This window comes from Ascaphus truei, chromosome 1 (assembly GCF_040206685.1).
Source record: "Ascaphus truei isolate aAscTru1 chromosome 1, aAscTru1.hap1, whole genome shotgun sequence".
NCBI classification, from domain to species: domain Eukaryota; kingdom Metazoa; phylum Chordata; class Amphibia; order Anura; family Ascaphidae; genus Ascaphus; species Ascaphus truei.
Genome location: NC_134483.1, coordinates 441,621,975 through 441,639,023, shown reverse-complemented (window position 1 = coordinate 441,639,023; position 17,049 = coordinate 441,621,975). Strand labels below are relative to the sequence as shown.

At 44.9% G+C, this 17,049-nt stretch overlaps 1 protein-coding gene across 3 annotated transcripts in view; it reads right to left on the bottom strand.

Moving 5' to 3' along the window:
- The window catches only part of TRPC3 (transient receptor potential cation channel subfamily C member 3), a 138,965-nt gene that overhangs the window by 32,892 nt on the left and 89,024 nt on the right, over nucleotides 1–17,049 (bottom strand). For all 3 annotated transcript variants that reach the window (XM_075616011.1, XM_075615994.1, XM_075616002.1), the window contains exons 4-5: nucleotides 8,289–8,453; nucleotides 1,874–2,090 (exon numbers count right to left, since the gene is read on the bottom strand). In XM_075616011.1, the coding sequence (XP_075472126.1) occupies nucleotides 1,874–2,090; nucleotides 8,289–8,453 (382 nt within the window). The remainder of the gene's footprint in view (nucleotides 1–1,873; nucleotides 2,091–8,288; nucleotides 8,454–17,049) is intronic.

Sequence of the window (17,049 nt, the reverse complement as noted above, 5' to 3'; positions counted from 1 at the left end):
GTGGGAGAGTCTGGGAGAGTGTGTGTCTGAGAGTGTGGGAGAGTATGGGAGAGTGTGTGTGTGTCTGAAAGTGTGAGTGTGTGTCTGAGAGAGTGTGAGTGTGTGTCTGAGAGAGTGTGTGTGTCTGAGAGAGTGAGTGTGTGTCTGAGAGAGTGAGAGAGTGTGTGTCTGAGAAAGTGAGAGTGTGTGTCTGAGAAAGTGAGAGTGTGTGTCTGAGAAAGTGAGAGAGTGTGTGTATCTGAGAGAGTGAGAGAGTGTGTGTCTGAGAGAGTGAGAGAGAGTGTGTGTCAGAGAGTGAGAGAGAGTGTGTGTCTGAGAGAGTGAGGTCTGAGAGAGTGAGGTCTGAGAGAGTGTGTGTCTGTGAGAAAGTGTGTGTGTGTGAGAGAGTGTGTCTGAGAGAGTGTCTCTGAGAGAGTGTCTCTGAGAGAGTGTCTCTGAGAGAGAGAGAGTGTGTCTGAGAGAGTGTCTCTGAGAGAGTGTGTCTGAGAGAGTGAGAGTGTGTCTGAGAGAGAGAGTGTGTCTGAGAGAGAGAGTGTATGTGAGAGAGAGTGTGTGTGAGAGAGCGAGAGTGTGTCTGAGAGAGAGAGTGTGTGTGTGAGAGAGAGAGAGAGTATGTGTGTGAGAGAGGTGTGTGTGGGAGAGAGAGTGTGTGTGAGAGAGAGAGTGTGTGTGAGAGAGAGAGCGTGTGTGTGTGAGAGAGAGTGTGTGTGAGAGAGAGAGTGTGTGTGTGAGAGATAGTGTGTGTTTGAGAGATAGTGTGTGAGAGAGAGATAGTGTGAGAGAGAGAGTGTGTGAGAGAGTGTGTGTGTGAGAGAGAGAGTGTGTGAGAGAGAGAGTGTGTGAGAGAGTGTGTGAGAGAGAAAGTGTGTGAGAGAGAGTGGATGTGAGAGAGAGTGTGTGTGAGAGAGAGAGAGTGTGTGTGTGAGAGAGAGTGTGTGTGAGAGAGAGAGTGTGTGTGAGAGAGAGAGTGTGAGAGAAAGTGTGTGTGTGAGATAGAGAGTGTGTGTGAGAGAGAGAGTGTGAGAGAGAGAGTGTGTGTGAGAGAGTGTGTGTGAGAGAGAGAGAGTGTGTGTCCGAGAGAGTGAGAGTGTGGGTCCGAGAGAGTGAGAGAGTGTGTCTGAGAGAGACACCAACTGCGCACTGCAACTGTTAGGTATGTATATACAACTTTGTTTTAACTTTGGGCGCCGCGGAAAAATCCTGATCGCCTTGGGGAGCCTTAAGCCGAAAAAGTTTGGGAACCACTGTTTAACAGGTAAAAGCAACTCTACAACATGCACCTGAGTAACATTAGGGGGTGAATAGTTCAGTGACGCATGTTACATTATTTCGTTTTTAAAAGGTGGAAACAAAAGTGACTGATTTGAAACTTGTTGGAACTTACTAATTTGGAAGCCAATGTCAATGCCTTAATTTACCTTTTGCTCCTCACTATCAACCCTATCTAATATAGTGTTTACATTTCTATTCATTTGAATAGAACTGAAATCTTCCCAAGCAAGGAGAAAATGACTGCGCAATACTGTATATTGAAACAAATGGCAACCCGCACTCAAAAATACTAAAGTCAGAAATACTTCACAATAGTATATTTTACTCATGAAGATGGGAATACAAGTGAAATACTGTGCAATGTAAGCATACAGATAACAGAGCAATCAAACATAGTGTGAACAGGAAGGACAAACGATTAAGGAAAAATAAAGGGAAAAATAAGAACAAATAACACAATAATATTCACAAAAGTGTTAAGGGAGTCACAATATATTGAATAAAGTCTTTTGCTCTTCATCCCATATACCTGTAAAAACACGGCTCGATGGTTAATGTTTCATGCAATATGTGTAGGAAATACAAAAACGAAAGGTCTTACCTACAACCCAGATCATAATTAGCATCTCCATCCACGTAAACCGTGTGGTTTTCACTCGGAAGATTTGCTTTGGGTATTCAATGACTGTGATGTTCGGTAGAGTTTTAATGCCTTCGAACCTGTCCGATGCATTGAACACTAACAGGCCCAGGAAAATGATAAACGATGCCGCATGTGCCACGAATTTCATGAAGGGACTGCGAAGAGCTTTGCCCAGCTAGAAAGAAAGCAAAGAGATTCATATCTTGTGCTTTGTTTTAATACATACTGAGGCATATTTACTAAGCAGAGCTCTTCTATAAGACACCTTCCAGTGCCGGAAAACACCTCTTGCAGTCCATTAACTCGAAGAGGTCATAAGGTGTATTATGTAATAGCATCACTTAGTAAACATGGGCCACTATCTTTATATTTTTTCTTCATTGTGTTTTTGTTAGTACAGTATTAACAGGAAATAATTATGGGTTATTTTTTTTTACCAGTTACTAGCTATCGTAGCGGCTACATTTATCTCGTACGTGGTTTTTGTCGTATCTGTAATTTGTTGCCTGAAGTAATATATTATTTAAAAGCTAAGGCTTTTGATACTGTTGATCATGTTATCCTGTGTAACAAACTCCAGTGCTCTGGAATAGGGAAACATGCTTTAAACTGGTTTCATTCCTCCCTATCAGGTAGATCCCAACATGTGTCCATCTCAGGCTCTAACTCCAACCCCTTGGATATCACCTGTCGTGTCCCGCAAGGCTCTGTTCTGGGGCCCCTACTCTTCTCAGTGTTCATCAATGATCTTCCTACAACTTGTAGGGGAGCTTCAATACACATGTATGCTGATGACACAATATTATATGCACACAGCCCTAGCCTCTCTGACCTTGAATACATACGTCAATCTGATTTTTTGAGACTTGAAAATTGGATTTCCCAAAACAAACACTGACAAGACTGTAACAATGGTATTTGGGACCAATGCAAAATTTCTAAAGCTACCAATGATAGAGCTTCAGATCAGAACCAATGCTAAAACCATCTTAGCCCCTGTTACTAGTTTTAAATATCTGGACATATGGTTTGACTCCCATTTAACATTTGGGTTGCACATTGAGACCCTGACATCCAAAACCTATGCCAAACTATGTGTACTTTATAGGAATAAATTCTCCCTAAGCCTGCTGGTCAGAAAGCGCATCGCACAGCAGACGCTAATGCCAATTACAGACTATGGGGACATAGTATATGGTACAGCATCCCAAACTCACCTTCTTTCAAAACGAAAGTTGTCTCACATTTTAATCTGGGCTGTAACTGCTTCATAGTTGATGCATAGACTGCATGTGATCTCTAGCACAGGGAGAGTCTGTCCTGATAGAGCGATCCCAATGGAAGAAAGACTCTTTGTTCCAGGCAGCGTCGGTCCCTGGAAAAGGGCCTCTGACAGGGGAGGTGAGATGGGAAAAGTGTCCCGGGCCTGGTGGCTGCAGGGGTCCCAGCCGGCGCTGCAAGTTGGGCCCGAACTCTTGCCGGGCCCGGCTGTGGGTCTTCTCCTGGTCTTAATGCCGGTCTTCTCTTCGCCGGGCCCGGCTCTCCCCCAGCTCCCCCACGGGCATCAGAAGCTCAGCGTGGGACAGTGTTGGTGTCAGTGAGGGAGGCCCGCAGCTGGGGAGAGCCGGGGTCCGGTGGCAACAGAGGACCCGCAGCCACTGGGCCCGTCCAGAGGCTTGAGGCCATCCCCAAGGTTGGTAAGTTGTATTTATTTGGGGGGAGGTGTGTTTTAAATTTTTTTTTTTAATTATTATTTATTTGGGGTGGGTGGGTGTTGAGTGCATTCGGGAAGGTTGTTTGTATTTGAGGGTTGGCAAGTTTTGTATGTATTTGGGGAGTGGGGTACGCCACCTACCCCACTTTATTTGGGGTGTGGGGCAGTTTGTATGTATTGGGGGGAAGGGGAGTTGTATGTATTTGGGGGGAGGGTTTGTATGTATTTAGGGGTGGGAGGTTTGTATGTATTTGGGGGTGGGGGTTGTATGTATTTGGGAGATGTTTAAAAAAAATGTATTTGGGTTAAAACCACTTACCCCACTGTATTTGGGGGTTGTTGGCAGTGTTTATGTATTGGGGGGGGTGTTTGTATGTATTTGGGTAGTGTTTTTTTTGTATGTATTTGGGTGGTGGGAGATTTGTATATAATTGAGGGGGTGTTTTTTTTGTTTGTATTTAGGGGTGGGGGGTTTGTATGTATTTGGCAAGAGGGAGGGCATGTATTTAGGGGCTGGGGGGTGTTTGTATGTATTTGGGTGGGGATTTTTTGTATTTTGGGGTGGGGGGTTGTATGCATTTGTGTATTTGGGGGGTGGGGGGTTTATATGTGTAGTACTGCTTCCCCCAAACCCCCCTCTTGGAGATCTGGCCTTTTCTACTGGTGGTGTAATTCTTAGTACCTGTTAGGTTCCAGGAGATGCTGAGGATCCGCATTGGGATAACAGGACAGGCTTTTGGATGGCTCAGGCTTCATTCCTCTCTTGGTGCAAGTGCCTCCATCACTGCAGGCTCCAGCGTGGCTGGAGACAGTCCCCACAGTGGAACTCATCAAGCATACCCCTACCCAATAGACTGTAGACTTAGGCAGGGGTATATAAAACTGGGTCTTCTTTATTCACATCCACTGCGGATGGTATTACAGTGTATCAGGTCCCAAACCTTCTGGATGGTACCTAGGCCCGTTGTCAGACTTGAGGCCTAGTGTCTCTGTTCAGCCCCCTGAGGGGCTGAGGGCACGTCTCTATCCCAAGAGGGAGAGACTTAGACTCACTATAATTTAGATCTGCTTCCTCCTTAGTGCAGAAGGGGAGGACCCCAGGTCTGTACCCAGGATTGGGCAAACACAGGCCAAGTCCCACCTCAACTCCTGCCACTCAAGGAGGCTGCATGAGGAGCGTAAACCCAAGATGATAGCCTGCCACAGCCTGCAGCTACCAGGACTTACATGACAGGGGGCAGGAGTATTTTGCAGGTGGGGGGGGGGGGGGTGGTATTTGTATGTATTTTGGGGGTGGGTTTGTATGTATGTGGGGGTGGGGAGTTTGTATGTATTTGGGGGTGGAGTTTTGTATATCTATTTGGGGGGTTGTATGTATTTGGAGTTTTTTTTATATATGTATTTGGGGGTGGGATTTTTTAGTATGTATTTGGGGGGGTTGTATGTACTGTATTTGGAGTTTTTTTTATATGTATTTGTGGTGGGATTTATTTTGTCTGTATTTGGGGGTTGGGGTGTATTTGTATGTATTTGGGGTTTAGGGGGGGTTGCATGTATTTGGGTTTTTTTTTAAAATGTATTTGGGGGCTGATTTGTGTATTTGGGGGTTGGGTGTGTATGCATTTGTATATTCGTGGGGGTGGGGTTTTTGTGTATTTTGTGGGGGGGATTGTATGTTGGGGGGGGGGGGAATGCCTCAAAAACTATTTCCATCATTTATTTCTGTTCTGTTTCCTTGACCACGCTCCTGTTTGGCCAAGCATTACTCCCATGTATTTAGTTTAATTGTCCGGGACGATATGAATCATTTAGAAGGTAGTTTGTAAATGTAATTTTATTCTATCAGGAAGGTGACGAGCACACTAGGAAGTGCACTCAGAATAGAATTCACTTAGATGCACACATCTAACAAAGTCCTAATAACAGACTACTGCTCCCTGAGGAAGCTCCATAGCTGGAGGGAAACGTGCGTAGGGCACGTAGTGATGTTGTAAGACTCCTACTTGGAATTCTTTTTATTTAATAGTGACGAATCTACAGCTGACCAACAGTTACACTTTCATAGTTTGAGTGTGGGTTTAACTGGCACTTACTTGCTGTGCCTGTCTATATATGTGCGGTGCCTAAGGCTCATAACATCTGCGGTGATTTCTGTGTGACTCTGGTGCAGTGTTGGGTCAGGATATTAGGCTTTGCCACATTAACCTGCTCTCCTAGGGAGTTCTACCTTTTCTGCTGTATACACCTCTAGTCTCTGTCTGGATCACACTATATCTATGACAATCACTATGTGTATTTGACCTAGTATTACCACCTTATTAGGAGCAGTAGTCTGTTATTAGGACTTTTCCATACCTTACTCTCTATATAGTGAGCTCCCCACATATGATTGTAACTTTGTGCACCTATCTGTTATCATCAATATATGGGATTTATAGGTGCAACTTAGCTTTGGTCCTAGGTGGTCTACCTATACCACGGCTGTATCTGCCTTATATCTCCTAGATTATTAGCATCATTTGCTATTCAGCGGCTTATATCTAGAGTAGATGGAAGACAGTCGTCATATTTAATTTAATCTACTTTTAATCTTGGTTACATCTACATTATCGGTAATATATGTTTTATGTAATGTCAATAAAGGTTATATTTTAATGTATGTGGTGTGCATCTAAGTGAATTCTATTCTGAGTGCACTGCCTAGTGTGCTCGTCACCTTCCTGATTCACTTCAGTTCACAGGTTTGCACCCACGTGATAATTATCGAATTTTCATTAAATTAGTATGGTTCCTAGTTGATCACTCCCTATCCTTTTATTTGTTTTGTAATTTTATTCTATAGTTGAAGAAAAACGTGGTTGTACAAATGGCTGATCAACATGAAAGTTTGCAATGACATCATGCACTCAAGGGAATGTTGCTGAGCTATTGACCTTTAACTAGTATTACATTTAATAAGAAAATAATAGTGTTGGACTGCGGTGTCGCTTTATACTACAGACGCACTTAGCACTAGAAAAGGTCACATTCTCTTAGTGTAAAGGATTATGTTTTTTTATGCACTAATGCCCCTCTTTTAAGATCACGCAGCTAGAGACCTGGTCCTAATCCGCAGGGCTGGAAAGCAATACATTTACTGGGTTTCCTAAGCTGTTGTCATTTACTTTAAAAGAATGAGCACAACCCGGTCTTATCTGCTCTAAAATGTATTAAATTATGCTCTAGCTGGGAGAAACCTTGGTCTAATATGTTTGTTTTTTGAAAAAAGAAAAAAATGATTGAGATTTTTCCCCAAACAGCATGATCAGGAGAGCCATCCACGATTGGTTTATGGAGGTAAATTATTTGTAGAAGAGGGTGTTCAGATTAGTCACAGTGAGCGCCTTGACTCAACACTTGAAGGATATGTTTACAAGAGGAGGCTTGAGTGCTTAAAATGAGAGCATTTGAAAAACTTGCAAACCAATATACATTTTCCCACGTATAAGGGAAACTACCCGTGCTGCCATTACCTGAGTGGCAAACAGGAGGCCTGATCCTCCGCAACTGGGAGCCTGGGGTGATCACGTTCGTTAGCACACAGTGCCTCCACCTGAGAAGGATCCTAACACAGTAGGATAGCCCCTCCCAATACAATACAGCAGTAAATACACACACAGGTATGATAAAGGAGTATTTACTGCTGTATTGGGAGGGGCTATCCTACTGTGTTATGATCCTTCTCAGGTGGAGGCGCTGTGTGCTAACGAACGTGATCACCCCAGGCTCCCAGTTGCGGAGGATCAGGCCTTCTGTTTGCCACTCAGGTAACGACAGCACGGGTAGTTTCCCTTATATATGGGGAAAGGGGGCTATATTTGGAGGCGCTGCTGAGATTCATAGTGGGGTGAACTCCCGCTGGAGTGTCTCACAGTTAGAGTCTCTGAATCAATGGCCTGGGTCTGGTCCCGGACCGCAGATTGCTGCGGGGCTCTGTCACTGATACTGCAGCTATAACAGCACACTAACAGGGTATCCCTAACTGACAGGGCCTTTTCTATACATGCGCTGGTATGCAGGGATTAGCTGGGGCCTACAGGGTAAATCCAGGACTAGTCCGGGAGCCACTGACACCCGGACACTACCTGTCCCTTCCGGTCCCTGTCTCCGACTGGCATGGTCCCCCTGAGTGTGCCAAATGTATTCTTCTATCTCTGCCGAGATTCTAGGGGCCCTATTGACCTTTCGCGCTCATGTGATCTCTGCCCCCGAGCACTCTGGAATGTGTAGTCCCTTCCTATGGTCCCGCAGAGCTGTTCCCAAGATGGCCACCGCTTGCAGCTGTACTGCGCATGCGCACCGCTACCAACGCGCATGCGCGAGCCTAAAATGGCGGCGCCCGGAAGATCGGGATCGTCGCAGAGGTCTGGCGACTCGGTCGCCCGCCTGCGCCTTCCCCCCACCTGGCCAAAGGTAAAAGGGGGACCCGGCTATATATATGTAACAAATTGTAAATAACTACTGTATGTACGATATAAGGTGGATGTAACTGTTCTCCGAATCCATGCCAGCCTTTCCCCAATACCCCAATTTTCCTTTCTGTACCACTTCACCTAAAACTTTTGTAATTAATAAACAAATTTAAAAAAGGTGTTCATTATAACATGTGGAATTCAATACCCGGCTACATGGTGCAATCCAGTAGCCAACAGCAAGCACTGGGAGTCCGAGGGCGACAATCAGCACAACCAGACACTTGATAGCGATAGTCTGCTCCCGTAATCCTGAGAGATTCTCATACCAGATAGTTAACAGCTGCTGCTGACAATTGGGATGTGCCACAAACTGCAAAGAAAGAAAAACAATGTTGGAACATTGGAGATGGGAACATTTAAACCATATAATAAACAGTGGCATTATTCCTCTACTGTCCATCTATACAGACCTGTACATTTTGTCCACATCTCCATCTGAACTAGATGCAGGATCCCTGTTCTCATGTTTATAGCTCAAGTCTAATGAACCCAACAATCAAAAATGTCATTAGAATGGAAGAGGATCACAAGTACTACGCAAGTACCCACATGCGTCACAAGCAGCACGTCAGCTTAGTTAGGACAAGCTGCTCTCTCCACATATGCTGTCGGCAAATCATTTCGGGATACGTATCATTGCCTTCAAAACTGGTTCAAAAAGAATAAAATCACTTTCCTCCAGTTGGACTTTTATAAATCTTCAGCTGGGTTCTTTTTGTACCGGTTTTGCAGTTGTGAGAATTAGATCTGTAACCGTCTCTGTTCTCCTGTTTATAAACTCATGCTTTATCCCTTTGCTAAGAACTAGAAAGGTATCCTCGCTCTGAACCAGAGAAGCTGTTTTTGTGCTTTGCACTGAACATTTGTTTTTGTTTTTACAGCAGCAAAGGGATAAAAAAATTAAACCAGAAGAAAACACAATTCAGAAACAAAGCTTCTTCTGTTACTGTCCTAGAAGAATATTATTATCTAAGTGTGAAGGATAATGTATGTGCAGACACTATAATCAGAGTAGTATATGAGTTGCTCAAGTAATTCCGGATTGAGATTTTTAGAACAAGAATCTTCATAAAATATAAAAATAGGTATAAAGAGACCTCCATCAAAGTGGGTAAAAATATTGACGAGATTAAAAAATGCCCATGAAAGTGAGAAATCTTGTACTCTTCTCAATAAAGGGACAATAATTCCTTGAATGTAAAGGGGAGTAAAGTGTACAATTCACACCCCTAAACCCCATTAGGAAAGTCCATTCAAATAACTTTCTTCAGCAAGACGTGATACTCACATATTTCTATTTTCTTCTTACTCACCTCTCTCTCTGTTTGAGGCGGGAACTCAGTTAGCAACATCCAAAAGCAAAGAGACAAAATCAAAGCAGCGCACAACTAAGGCTGCGTCCAGGGTGGCGCTGAGCTGGTGCGGGCGCTCACGCTCGCCACGATTAGACACATTGAGACAATGTGTGTGGCCTGCGTGATCTCCCTCCTGCGCGTGCCCGTGAGCTGTAGTCGGAGCTCAGTTTCAAGAGTTTCAAAATGTTGAATCTGCAGCTCTGACTTCAGATCACATGACCTACTTTACCAAATCATCAGAGGACAGCAAGGCAAAACCAATGCAATACAAGCATTGGGAGCTTGTATTGTATTGCATTGCATTGCTTGCTGTCCTCTGAGACGAAGCAGAGGGGGGGGGAGACATGAAACGGGGGGAGGGGGGGACACGAAACGGGGGGGGGGGGAAACTGAAAACGGAGAGATGTGAACGGGGGGGGGGAAACGAAGTGGTGGTGTGGAGGGGGGGGGACAGAGTGGTGGTGGTGAAGGGGGCAAACGGGGGGGTGGGGGGGGCAAATGGGGTGGTGGGGGGATGGGGGGAGAGAGGGGAAAGGAGAGAAGGGGGGAAAGGAGAGAAGGGGGGAAAGGAGAGAAGGGGGGAGGACAGAAGGGGGGGAAAGGAGAGAAGGGGGAGAGGAGAGAGAGGGGAAATGAGAGAAGGGGAGGGAGAGGGGAAAAGAGAAGGAGGGGGGGAAAGGAGAGAAGGGGGGAAAAGAGAATGCGGGAGAGAAAGGGGAAAGGAGAAAAGGGGGGGGGAGGAGAGAAGGGGGGGAAATGAGAGAATGCGGGAGAGGGAGGGGAATGGAGAGAGAGGGGAAAGGAGAAGGGGGAGAGAGAGGGGAAGGGTGAGAGGGAAAATGAGAGAAGGGGGAGAGAGAGAGGAGGGAAGGGGGAGGGAGGCGGGAGTGAGAGGAGGGAAGGGGGAGAGAGAGGAGGGAGGGGGGAGAGGAGAGAAGGGGGAGATAGAGGAGGGAAAAGGGAGAGAGGAGTGAAGGGGAGAAAGAGAGGTGAAAGGAGAAGAGGGGAGAGAGAGGGGAAGGGTGAGAGAGGGAAAAAGAGAGAAGGGGGGGAGAGAGAGAGGAGGGAAGGGGAGTGAGAGGAGGGAGGGGGAGAGAGAGGAGGGAAGGGGGAGAGAGAGGAGGGAAGGGGGGAGAGAGAGGGGAAAGGAGAAGGGGGGAGAGAGAGGGAAAAGGAGAGAAGGGGGGAGAGTGAGAGGGAAGGGGGAGAGAGAGGAGGGAAGGGGGGGAGAGAGGAGAGTCGGGGGAGAGGGGAGGGTCGGGGGGGGGAGAGAGGGGAGGGTGGGGGAGGGAGAGAGAGCGCAGGGGGGACAGGAGAGAGAGATCGCAGGGGGGGCGGGAGAGAGAGAGTTCAGGGGGGCGGGAGAGAGCGCTAGGGGGAGCTAGAGAGAGAGTGCTGGGGGGAGCGGGAGAGAGAGCGCGCAGGGGGGAGCAGGAGAGAGAGAGCGCAGGGGGGGTGGGAGAGAGAGCGCAGGGGGGCGGGAGGGAGAGAGCGCGGGAGGGAGAGAGCGCAGGGGGCGGGAGAGCAGGGGAGAGAGCAATGCAAGAGTTACTGCAATAGATGCCCCCCCACCCACACTCGCAAATTTCCTATAGCAGGACAAGATTCGTCTCCGGCTTACATGCAGGTGACGTCACTGCTCATGAGCACCAGCCCGCTCGCTCCGCTCTTCCCTTCACCCTGGACGAGGCCTAAGGGAGTCAGGGTCAAAAAGGTGAATGAAAAATATATTTATTAAAATGTAGTTATGTCTGACAAATAAATATATTTTTTCATTTACCTTTTTGACCCTGACTCCCTTGGCTGTGCGCTGCTTCAATTTTTGCCTTTTTACATGTGCAGACACCAGCTGCTTTTTCCATGCAGAGACATGGCATATAATTGCTCAGAAAGAAGCACCACTGCACTAGCATGTATGTATGAATGTATGTACAGTATGTCTTTATTGATATAGCTCCATTCATGTACATAGCGCTTCACAGCAGTAATACACGTGACATTATCATATAAATAGCAAATAATACAAACAACAGATCATGGGAATAAGTGCTTCAGACATAAAGTAACATTTAACAAAAAGAGTCCCTGCCCCGAAGAGCTTACAATCTCATTGATAAGTAGGAAGAACGTACAGAGACAGTAGGAAGGTGTTCCGGTGTGTCTGCAAGGGGCAGAGGTTTATGTATGAGGTGCAAAGTATCTGCCATGGAGCTACTCGTATGCTTCGTTAAGGAGGTGTGTTTTAAGATGGGTCTTAAAGGTGGATACAGAGGTTGCTGGTCGGATATTGAGGGGAAGGGCATCCCAGAGGTGTGGGGCAGTCAGTGAGAAATGTTTAAGGTGGGAGAGGGCTTTAGACACAAAAGCATAGAGAAACAATGCTACATGAGGCCTCTGGTAGAGTTGTACAACATGTTAATGTAGAGACAACCATGTGGAATCTCATGAACGGTTTCAGAAACCGCAGCGCTCCATTAAAACACACACACCTTTTTGTTCATGTAGCCCCTTATGTAATTGAGACTTTTTGCAGTTTTTCTTGACACTATTGAAAGATCTTCTTGTAATTATCAAGCTTTCCAGTGGTGTAAAAGTGTCTGCCATTATTTTCTTGTGCAATGATTAAATGTGTTTTATGTGATTTAGTTGATAATGGATTCTTTTTTTTTTTTTAATATAAAAGAAAAAAATACCAAGTGCTGAAAATATTTTAACATTACCTTTATTTCCTATGTTCTTTTCAAAAGACGCAATCTTAGGCAGCTGCTAGCTGCTGTTTTTTTTTATGGACAACCTATTAAAATTGACAAAATAGTATTTTTATTTGTTCTGAAATATGTTATGCTTTAGAGAATATTATTAACCAGTGAACCGTGACACCTTTTTTCAATTACAGGTATTCTGTAATTGTAAATCTTTCAATTGTATTGTATGAAGAGGGAGTGAGATAGAGTGGAGAGAAATACATGTGAAGAGGGGGGGAAATAGAGGGGGCTCATGAGGTGTGAAATGGGGGGGGGGGGCTCGCAATACCGCGGAGGGGGGGCATAATGCTAGTCCTGAGCCTCGGGAAATCTGTCTGCGGCCCTGGATACCCTTATGCTTCATAAAAGATGTGTGTTTTAACATGGATCGTAAAGGTGGACAGAGAGGGTGCTAGTCAGATATTGAGGGGATTGGCATTCCAGAGGTTCGGGGCAGTGAGTGAGAAAGGTTTTAGGCAGGAGAGGGCTTTAGATACAGAAGGGGTAGACAGAAGACATCCTTGAGCAGAACACACGAGTTGGGATGGTGTATGTCATGATAATGCCATGAGATATTAAGTGTTTTCAGCAATCTGGTGCTTCAGGGATTAATGTAGCTACAGTTTGATTTTAAAAATACAATATATTGGGTTTATAACAGGTCAAACCATTTCCTGGGTCTGTGCTGATCTTCAAAAAAGGCTTAATTTATGAGGTCTAACACTGATGGCCCACTAAAAGTGACATATGTGTCTTTTACAAGGCAATAAACGATAGCCAGATATTAGTCTGTCAACCTCAAAGGAAACTATTATTCCTGAGATATTGCATCCCAGACAGAGGTGGCCCACAGGTCATGACTTAGTTGGAAGATTTTAGTAAAAATGAGAATATCATGTGACGTCATCTATGCTTCATAATAACAGGTACATATTTGTCATCATTGCAAGGAGACGCGTGCAATAAGACCACACACTACATGGGTAAGAGGTGCCAAGGACAGATATCCATTTGTCACTAAAATTTAGGAGCAAGACAGTCAAAATTAGTCTGGTCACATCCATCACAATCGCCTGAATCTATTGATATGACTCACGTGTGTCTAAGTATTAGAGAAAATAAGTTATGCAGGGGTGGTTTTATGTGGTTCTCAATGGGAAACGAATGGTATATAGGGCTTGTCCTGGAGTTCTGAAATCAGCATTCAACAAAGGTGTGTTTTGGGATCAAACACTTGAATGTTCATCTTTCTACGTGAGTGATTTATCTTGGGAAAACCTATGACATGGTAATGTACTGTATAGGGATTTCTGTTGTATATTTTATAACTGTTCTGCATTTACTGTAATTGTACGTTTTTGGAATGATCTTTTTCTGTATTCAGTAGCACTGTATTTTTGATATATATTAAACAATTCTTTAATAAGGAATGCTGTGGGGCTCTGAATGAACTGGTGAACGCTCTGGAGAGAGTATTTACATTTTCGGACATATTTTGCTATAACCGATTTTTGTGTTAAGTGCATAGGTTTTTTCTATAATAAACGGGTACCTGAGACCCTGGCAGATGTACATTACATATTTTTGCATATTCTCTTCGGTGGTGGCAGCCTGTAGATATGATTGCAATTCCGTAAGGAGTTAATATTAACTCATAGAAAGTAGCTTGCGGAGAAGAAAGGCGAGTTGGCTAGAGTAGCCATGTGTATTAACCCTGGTTGCATATCTAAGTCACGTGCTCACTTGTGTGCTGTTCATGACAGATGGTTTATTGGGACAGATTGAGGGGAGATCTTGTTAATTTGAGGGACCTTTGCGAAGGTGAAAAGTGGGCCTGCTAGAGAGCTGTGTATTAACCTGTGTCCCGTATGCAGGTCATGTACTCGCAGGGGTGCCGTACGTGACACCCATATTGACAAACACTGTCATAGTGTTGTCACATTATTGAAACTGTAGATTATTTTTGACGGGCCGGCACACACTGTATTTTCCATGGAAATACGCTTTGTAGAACATCTTTTGTTTCAATCATGCAAACAATGTTTGGTCAGAACTTGTTGTTCCAATCCTTTACTTAAAAATTCCATTAGTTGTTGTTGATATATGACAGTAGGATTAGAGGGGAGGGGCTGGTATACCATTTCATACAGGAATTGAACCCAGGACCCTTTCATATGTTGGTTAAGCGTTCTACCACTACACCACAGAAGCTGTGTGATGTCATAGACATCTAGAAATAGACTTAAGATTTAACATTGACATGTACCCTGTGGCAATGTGTTGTAGAGGATAAATATATTTATAGGTTATGTCTTGTCACATCAAGCCTATGGTGTAGAGGTAAGAGGCAAGGCATTGGTATCAGAAGGTCCCGAGTTCAATCCCTGCATGTGTTTTGTACAAAATGTATTAATGTTTAATTGTGTCTGTGTCTGGTAGTCAATAAAGCATTGAATTGAATGTTTGAAAAAATAAAAAACGATGGCACGCAACGGGCAGAGAGATTAGCACGTGGACAGGAGAGCGTAAGGCGGCAAAATGGAGGATTTGAGATGCAGGTAAGGCGGCAAAATGGAGGCTTTCAATTCGGGAGCCATGCTCAGACCGCGTTATAAGTGAATTCGCGTTGTATTGGATCGCGCTATAACGTGCATAACTGATGTAAATAACGCATGTATAACAGGCTCTATAGCCTCCCCGCTTGTGCACAGCTTCGGTACAGATAGGGAGCCAGTATTGCTGTTCAGGACGTGCTGACAGGCGCATGCGTGAGCTGCTGTTTGCCTGTTGAGCGAAATGTACTTACTCGCGAGTGTACTTAAAGCGGGGTATGCCTGTATGTTGTAAAAAGATATATATTTGGATTCTTGAGAGGAACAACTATAGTGTCTTATAGGTTGGATACAGAACGTAAAAAAAACTAAAGAATATGATATAATAATTATTGTTATAGGTATGTATATACAAAAAAAAAGGAACAACCCAAATGAAATAAATCGTAAAATAAAAAAACACCATAGAAGTCACTAAAGACATATAAAATATCTAATGATATAAGACGTATATAAGTAACCTATAATTGTGTAATGTGTAGTAATACTGCACTAGCAGTAAAATCATAATAGAGAATAGAAAAATACTTTAACTAGCGAAAGGAAACTACAATGTCGTCCAGATATATTAGTACCTCCAGCAAGTTCATATCTCCCACTACATGTTCTATTAGCCTCTATCACTGCAGACCCTGGCACTCCGTGAGGCATGCATTCAAATTGATAGAACCCCAGTGGACATATAAAAGCAGTCTTCTCTTTGTCTTGTTTGCACATGGGGATCTGGTAATACCCACTAAGTAGGTCCAGAACTGAAAACCATTTGCTTCCTGTGAGACAGTAAAGCGTCTTCTATACGGGGCATAGTGATCTGGAATGGTCATCTTGTTCAAGGTGCGGAAATCTATGCACATTCTTATGGTCCCATTTTTTTTCTGGGCCACTACAATGGGGGAGGCATAAGGGCTAAGAGATTCAGAGATTGTTATGGCTCCCATCAATTCTTGTAGATGTCGCCTCACATCATCTATGTCGGCTGGTGCCAGCCTTTGTGACCTTTCCCGAAATGGGTGAGTGTCATGCATGCGTATCTGATGCTCTACTCCCGTTGCTCCCCCTACATCCCACTCCCATGTGGAAAAAACTTTGGCTTTTGCGCCATCTTTTGCCACAGACGTCTCTTCCTGTATTCTGGAACACTGCTATCTACAAAGTTGAACATGTCTGGGGTCAGTCTTCCTTCATTAGTCTTCCTTGTCCCAACTGGGCCCATCACGTTAGCGCTATATAAGTGGGATATTACTGTTCCCCTTTGTACCAACACGTCATGGGCAGTCTCGTTCCTCACTTCCACTTTTACCGCCTCCGCCTTTCCAGTGGGCACAGCTAATATTCCACTCTTCAACAGGAGTCCTCCAGGATACCCTCCCTGGAGAGGGCTATCTATCATGAGGGTGGGTCCCTATATCTTCTGCAACAGATTTACTATATACTATTGTGGGGCACACAAACCGGGCGTGGGCTCATCCATTTAACTTCCCCTATGGGTCCCCAATCTTGGCCCATGTTCTTCTCTTCCATCTGTTGGTAAGACTTCAATCATAAGGGATGAATGGTCATTGTTCGGCCATAATCGCTTCCCCCCACTGTCAAGTACCTCTGGGCTAGGTGTCCAAATATATTAGTGTTGGTCCCTATTATGGCTTACGTCTCTTCGCTACTGTGGACCTCTGGGCATATAAGGGTGTAACGGGTATTCCCCCCCCCCAATCTCACATTGGCCCGGGTAGTCTAACCAGTCCCCATTACATGTTCGTGTCTGGTGGTGCACCTGTAGGCAACAGGGCTCCTGAGTCTCCCGCTTGATGGTATTAGGGGATGTCATCCAGACAGGCAGCTGAGGTAGTGTGTGCGAGTCCAACTTACTTCATGTGCAGCGCCTCCACCTCATCAGGATCTATGCTTCCGCAGGGAGATGGTCCTGGTGAGGAACTCCTTCTTGGTGGTGCCATCCACTGCTGAGTAACTTCACACTCACACAGTGGAGGTATATTCGAACAGGGCATCTTTATTGATGGTTGGTATGGGCAAGCTACCCCTCACAGCTAGCAGCTCAGCCACTCATCTCCTTGCAGCACTCTCTCAGGAAGGTCCCTTCTCTGATAGATCTGCTTTCCACCTCTACTCTTAAAGAGATTCCCCAGCTTCTCTGGCTGCTGTAAGCTCCTCTCTTGAGCTGCTTTGTCTCTCTCAGC